The 7,269-nt window shown below is 45.5% G+C and overlaps 1 protein-coding gene across 1 annotated transcript; it reads left to right on the forward strand.

Moving 5' to 3' along the window:
* Positions 1–586: 586 nt before the first annotated feature.
* Positions 587–6,051, forward strand: LOC106631547 (vigilin-like). The gene is made up of 8 exons (XM_055698273.1): positions 587–705; positions 2,852–2,922; positions 3,863–4,002; positions 4,302–4,406; positions 4,668–4,781; positions 5,112–5,198; positions 5,375–5,506; positions 5,809–6,051. The coding sequence occupies exons 1-8, from the start codon at positions 587–589 to the stop codon at positions 6,016–6,018; spliced, it is 978 nt and encodes a 325-aa protein (XP_055554248.1). The 3' UTR covers positions 6,019–6,051.
* The last annotated feature ends 1,218 nt before the right edge of the window (positions 6,052–7,269 follow it).

The following is a 7,269-nucleotide window of genomic DNA, read 5'->3' on the forward strand; positions in this document are numbered from 1 at the left end:
CGGTCTCATCAGTCTCTAAAACGTCTATTACAACAACAAAAAGGGGGAATGGGAATGGCTATTCCAGAGGAACGGTTACAGAAAGCATTGTATGGTTTTAATTTTTTAAATTGTTCTTTAATAGATAATAACTCACCAATAGTTCGACATTTTACTGCAAATACCTCCTTCGAGGCACGGGTTAAAGCCCCAGTATTGGTTTGAGATCCAGAAACAGGTAAAATTATGGGACCATATCCTCTTGTTACATGGGGAAAAGGTTATGCTTGTGTCTCCACAGAAAAAGGACCCAGATGGATCCCAGCAAAGAATGTATGACCTTTCCGTGAACCTTTACCGCAGACAACTGATACCGACACCAACCCTACAGAATGAAATAAAAACTGCGTGATGATTTCTGTTTTGCATTAATGTCAGGTAATCAAATTCAGGATATAGCATCTAGATTTCGCTTTTTACAGCGCTTGGAACGGACAATATCGCCCTGGATTAAACCACTTAACAAAGGTAATACGTTTGGACCAGACCAGATCCCCAACGCACTGACGGCACCACTTCCATTACATCAACTTTCAACGACACTGTCATGAACCAGATTGGACAGCGTCTCGATTTCTACGGTTATGTTGCTATGAACATGGACCATCTTGTCGACCGTGGATCAAGATTCATTGTGAACTCTGTGATCACAATCGCTGGCGAGTTGTAAGACTAAGGGACAGATGGGGTCATTGGATGTGTTCTGAGTGTAATAATCAAATATTAAGGTTTAATCATATACAGTGGGCTGAATGTTTTATGGGAAAACCTCTTTTGGAATTGGAGGGAGTTATAGGGTTAGGTTCTGAGATTTTGCCAAACTTAGTTTTTGCAAATTTTTTATCATTGATTGAAAGCCTAGAAGTACGGGCTATTGCACGGTTGTTGTTTCAATATATTGTATTAGCAAGCAGAATTTATATTATTAACAAGAACATTATTGTAGGATTAGAGTGTGGACAATCAATTGCAGTGCCTTGGTCGTGGACAGTACGACCAGAAGAATGGCTGGTTGTAAAACGACAATGGAAAAAGAAAAAGAGAAACAAGCATTGACAGTAATATGGATAATGATGTTCATACCTGGACCTTGGCCTATTGAAGGTAGCTCTTATCCCCCTTTTCTACCAAAGGTAAATGTTTGGGTCACGTTGGCGAACTTGACCGGACAGGATACTCTGTGTCTTGCTATGGCCACTCCGCATCAGCCTTTTTCCACATGTCTTGTGGGCTTACCATTAGACGAATGGCCTATACCTAGGGACCTTCAAAGTCTTTTTCCACCCAAAAATGTATCAAAAAATGTGACAGACAATTGGGATATATGGATACCCCATCTCCTACTTGCTACCCTGGATCCGCAGGAAATTGAACTCCTTGGTTCAGTAAAAATGGATTTTTGCATAAAATTTAACTACACGGGAAAGAATCTATCTAGGGCATGGGACGTTTCCCCTATTCATCCTGTTTTTAGAAATGCAAGTATCTGGTGTAATTACACTGCTAACAACTTGTCTAAATCTAGCAATGCTCCGCTCTCATTACCTGCTGGAGTATTTTTTATTTGTGGTGATTGAGCATGGCCTGTCATTCCTTCTCATATAAAAGGAGGTCCGTGTAGCTTAGGGCGACTTTCCGTCCTGACTCCTAACACATCTATGATTTTACAACATCGCTACTATCGAAGGGCAAAGCGCGGCGTTCATGCATTTGCCTCCGATTGTGATGATAACATGCAATTTTGGTCCTTTGGCCAACGCTTTATTGCATCTCTTCTGTTGCCTGGAGCTGCTACAGGAAAGGCTCTAGCAACATTAGATAAGCTTGGCTGTTGGCTTGCCAAACAAACTAATGCCACAAGCAGTGCCCTGTCTGGTCTTTTATTAGATGTTGATAGTGTTTGCCATGCGACATTACAAAATAGAGGTGCAATAGATTATTTGCTTCTGGCACAAGGTCATGGCTGTGAAGAGTTTGAAGGGATGTGTTGCATGAACCTTTCAGATCATTCGGAATCAATTCATGCTAGCATCCAAAGACTGAAGGATGGAGTTTCTCACCTTCAACAAAGTGATACTTGGGATTGGTTAGATAAACTGTTTAGTGGTTGGGGCGTTTCAGGATGGTTAAGAAGTTTAGTGAAGATGATTATATATGCTTTAGTTGCTTTTTTGTTTGTTTTATTACTTATACTTTGTCTTTTACAATGCTTACAAAAATTAATAACTCATTCGATTTCAGGGGTTCTTTTTGTGCAACAGGAAGGGGGAGATGTAGGACAAGGCCTCAAGGACAAGAGTCCAAGTACTGATAGCCTGATGAATAGGGACTTGTTAGAACTTGTAGGGCACAAGCCCTGGGAGCAAAGGAACAAGCTAACTGCAGGCCCCTGAGCCGTCACAGTTGAGGAGGCAACCAGACGGACAGAGAAACGAGTAGCCAGATAAGGGAACAGATGGCACCAATATGTATTCAACAAAGCCGCTTAGAAAGAAACTCCCTAATCTTGGAATAGAAATTATTGCTAGGTCAAGATAAACTAGTAAGTTCCTATTGTTCTAACGGTGTGCCTTAAATATCAACCAATCAGTGTTTTTTATGCTTAAGATTTAACCAATCAGTGTGTAATATGTAGAAGGTAGAAACATATATAATTGTAAGAAAATCACTAATAAAGGGACAACTTGCTTGCATCAAGCTGCATCCCGTCTCTTCATTCGCCGCAATATAATATAATATATAATATTGTACATACACACATACATATATATATATATATATAAAATATAATTCTTTTTAGATCAACGCAATAATTGGATTACGCAATAATCAAGGCTGACCACCAATTCCACCGACACCTCATTGGCAAGAACGGAGCTAACAGTAAGTGGAGTGCCTTTCTAGTCCTTCCCATGCTCACACTCTTCGTGTTTAGTAGATCGTATCAGGGGCTCTGTAGCTCACCCAGTGTGCTGTCTCCATCACATTTCCTCTGCTTTTCTGGAGTGGTGGTGGTACAAGGAGAGAAATGGGCCGTGAGGCCTTGCAATGGCTTTAATGTGTGAAAGTACCTTGGGAGCCTGAACAGTAGTAGAATTACTTTGATGTGTCCTGGAGGAAATTTTTTTGTTTGTTTTTTTTCACGCGTTGCTCTGTGTGAATGACATTTTAGCAGCCAGTTGTGGGTGGTGGAAATGTGCTTGGTGAGCTTCTCCCTGTAGAGGAATGAAGGCGGTGGGTTGATTAGCATTGATAACACGCAGCTGTGGCCTTGCCTCAGAGGCAGTGGGTTGATTGACATGGACGATGTGCAGGTGTAGCTGGTTCCCGCGAAGGGGTTAAATAGCCCTGTGGCTTGTGGGAGAAGGGGTCAGATGGAGGAGGAGCAGTGTGGTCTGGCCTCTGGAGGAAGGTGCTACAGCACCGGCAGTAGAATATGGCCAACGGTAAAGCCTTGTTGCGGTCTGCTAGTTTGATAGCGCTGCAACATGTCCCCAGCAAAGAGTTTGGGGTAGAAATGAATGATTATCCTCTGCTCTAAATGTGATACTGTTTGGGGAAGAAACATGCCTCGCTCTGACAAGTGAACAATTGGCTCTGTATATGCCACAGTATTTTCTTGTACAGGTTCTCGTGTGGCACAGGTCTGCTCTCACTGAACTCCAGGGTGAAGAGGCAATTTCCCCTGTCTCAACCCTACCCCACTGAGCCCTTCCCAGAGGCGGCTTTACTTCTTCAACAGCCTCTGAGCAGTGATAATCAAGGTGCCTTGCTTCCAAGTCTTTGCCTAGCAGACTGCATCACCACAGTCCTTGCCTTGAAGTTAACAGGATTAAGGATCTGTACAAGGTGTCTGTGCGCATTCCCCCGGACAACGAGAAGAGCAACCCGATCAGAATTGAAGGAGACCCACAGGGGGTCCCACAGGCCAAGAAAGAGCTGCTGGAACTCGCTTCCCGTATGGTGAGTGAGTAGGATGTGATGTTTGGGAGACTGCAGGGTTTGGGCTCTCGTGTTCCCTTGTAACCTTCTGGTGCGAGTGTGTGCCCCTTGCCCACCGAGCACTTGGATCTCATGACAAGTGCAAGTTCCTCTTCACAAATGTCTTCCTCTGTTCCCTCGGGTAGCAGGTCAATGCAGAGTGAATTTTGTCTAGAGAAAAGGGGGACAGTGCTGGCAAGTAAACCGTCGGGCAGCAAACTGCTAAGTAAAAGTATATGGCTCTCTGGCTGAACACTCAGAGTGCGCTCTGTTCCCATCAGGAAAATGAACGCACAGCGGACCTAATCATTGAGCAGAAATTCCACCGGACCATCATTGGGCAGAAGGCTGAGCGGATCTGGGAAATCCAGGAGAAATTCCCAGAGGTAAGGCTTTTTAGGAGATGAGGAATCCAGAGGGGTTATTTCCTACATGGGTAGTAGGCCTGTCATCACAGAAGTCGTAACTTTAGTGGCTCTGTAGCGCAAGTGTCTGAGAAGATAGTTCTTTTAGCCAGAGGCCCCTAACACGGTTCCCCTTTTCTGAATGGGAAAAGGGCATGTGTAGGATCCCCCCAACCTTTGCATGTGTCTGACACAAGGGCTCTTGCATTTGCTTGAGCTGACTATAAATGACCGCTCCTGCAGGTTATCATCAGCTTCCCAGACCCTGCACACAAGAGTGACATCGTCCAACTCAGAGGTCCCAAAAATGAGGTGGAAAAGTGCACCGAGTACATGCAAAAGATGGTGGCAGACCTGGTAAGGAGGTCTTCTGGCTGCTGTTCCCTCCTATGTGCCTGGATAACCCTGGGGCAAAGCAGAGCTCTGCTGGCTTGGGTAGAGCTAAAACACCTCAAGAGGAGGGAGCTGTCGGCGCTGTTTTGGCTGAATGGAGGCAGGGGGTAGTACCTGTTATGTGAAGGCTATAGGGGAACGTACTTGCCTTTGTTTATTCTTACAAGCCTCTCATATAAAGAACTTCCTTGGGTCTAAGCCTATTTTCAAAAGCTCGTTTATCAGAGTTCCTGAAGTCGGGCCTCACTTGCCACGACAGTGTAATCTTCAGTTCTCCTTTCCTTTCTCCCTTAGGTTGAAAACAGCTTTTCTATTTCTGTCCCCATCTGCAAACAGTTCCACAAGAACATCATAGGGAAAGGAGGTGCCAACATCAAGAAGGTGAGATATCGTTCCTAACTCCAGTGCTCGTGATGATCACTGCCTGCAGCAAAATCCCACTAGATGCTCTCTCCTGCTTATTGGCTATGTCAAATATAGCCTGCAAGGGCTTTTCTTCTGACATGGGACACTTCTGAGATGATTTTTTTTCTTTTTTTTTTTTTCCTTTGTGGCAGATCCGTAAAGAAAGCAACACCAAAACTGATCTCCCAGCAAAGAACAACAACTCGGAGACAATTGTTATCACAGGCAAGAGAGCAAACTGTGAGGCTGCTTGCCACAGGATTCTTGCCATCCAGAAGGAGCTGGTTAGTGAAGCAACTGGCCTTTTGCGGTTGAGGGACTTGACAATGTTGCTAGAAGACACAGATACAGATGTGGCTGTAATGGGTGAGGGCAGGGTGGAGACAAATATGTCGGTCTGTTCTTGACTCGTAAACCAAAGTTTGTGACTGCTCCTGTCAGGAGTAGCCAGTCTCCAAGCCCTCTGCTCAGGCATTTCTTCCAGATCTATAAAGCTCCTAGCAAGGTGGGAGTTAGAGGGTAAGCACAGTGGGTGCAGACACGTTTCTGCAGCTTGACTCAAGAGGCTGGTACTGTCCTCCCTTAGGCCAACAGCACAGAGGTGGAGGTCTCTATTCCTTCCAAACTGCACAGTTCCCTCATTGGTGCCAAAGGTCGCTTTGTCCGCTCCATCGTGGAGGAGTGTGGTGGAGTCCACATCCACTTCCCCACCAAGGGCTCTGGCAGTGACACCGTGACCATCAGGGGCCCAGCCCAGGGTGTGGAGAAAGCCAAGAAACAGCTGCTGCACCTGTGAAACAGCACAAGGTCTTAATAAATAAATAAATAAATAATTGGCAATGCTCTGTTTGTGTTGAGAAAGGCATCTAGTCTGGCTAACTAGAAAAGAAAAGGTGGGCACCTGAAGGAGGGAAGGAGACCATCAAGTCAGGAAATCGTTGAAGAAAGAAAATTCCACCTAGATCCCCCCTATTATGAATGGATTGACTGGGTGTCCAAATCCGTGTATTATTGCAAATGTGCTGTGTCAATTTTCTCACCCCAAAGAGCAGGGAGCAGAACTTTTGTGCTGTGCCTCACATGGCTGCCAGTGCAGGGTGGACAACACAAGAGAATTTTTTCCTGGTACCTTCTGTATGGGAGGAGTGCTGTACTTTCCCAAAGTGACTTTTTTGGGTTCATAACGACTGCAACTCTGAAGAGTTAATTTTGCTCACCACAGAAAGCAGGGAGCAGTACTCTTGTGCTGTGCCTCACATGGCTACCGTGCACGGTGGGAAGCAGCAAGAGAATTCCTTCCTGGTACCTTCTCCAGGGGAATTTCTCAGTCCCGAGAGACTCCTGGCACGGGCTGCAAGGGGGCTCCCAGCCGAAGGGTGGGCCTGGGTGTTGGGGTGGGAATTGGTGATGTCTCCTTTCTTTAGTCACGTTAACACTTCGGAGTAACAATTGGATGCTTCGCTGCTATTGCTCTTTTATCATATCGCTCACAGTAACTGCCACTGGTTCCTTTTATCATATTGCATGCTATTTTCTTTTATTGTAATATAAGCAACTGCATTTGATATATTCCATTATTTGATATATTTGATTATATTTGATGTGCAGTTCAGCTTTGCTGGGTATCCAGTCAGTCAGCAAAACATAATTTGGCGTAGTTGGCAGCATACGAAGTAAAACTCTCTCTATTTAGGAAAAAAAAAATGTTCCTCGACTTGCTATTGTCAGGTGGGAACCATTGCCTTATGGTGTTTGGGCCAGAGTGGTCTGGTGGTGCTGGGCAGTTGGGCCATGCCGGGGGCGGGGGAAGGGGTTTAGGGACAGACAGGTGGGAATCGATGAAGGTGTTTAGGGATGGACCAGGGTGGGGGGTGGGGCAAGGATGTGTGTTTGTGGGAGTGGGTGTATGGGGGGTGGGGGAGGTGAAGGGAGGTGGGGGGTGGGGTATTGAAAAAACGGGGGTGGTGGGGGGGTTGAGGGTGTGTGTGTTATTTAGAGAACAGAGGGGGGAGTCTGGGGGAAGGGTTTTAGGGATGGACAGGGGGTT

The sequence above is a fragment of the Falco cherrug genome, chromosome W (genome assembly GCF_023634085.1).
Source record: "Falco cherrug isolate bFalChe1 chromosome W, bFalChe1.pri, whole genome shotgun sequence".
NCBI classification, from domain to species: domain Eukaryota; kingdom Metazoa; phylum Chordata; class Aves; order Falconiformes; family Falconidae; genus Falco; species Falco cherrug.

What these genes read in the sequence shown, in the direction of transcription:
- LOC106631547 (XM_055698273.1), top strand. Translation starts at nt 587, where the DNA reads ATGAACCAGATTGGACAGCGTCTCGATTTCTACGGTTATGTTGCTATG. An exon ending in ATCACAATCGCTGGCGAGTT is followed by an intron (nt 706 to 2,851) that starts GTAAGACTAAGG and finishes ATCAACGCAATA; the next exon opens with ATTGGATTACGCAATAATCA. An exon ending in GAGGTGCCAACATCAAGAAG is followed by an intron (nt 5,199 to 5,374) that starts GTGAGATATCGT and finishes CCTTTGTGGCAG; the next exon opens with ATCCGTAAAGAAAGCAACAC.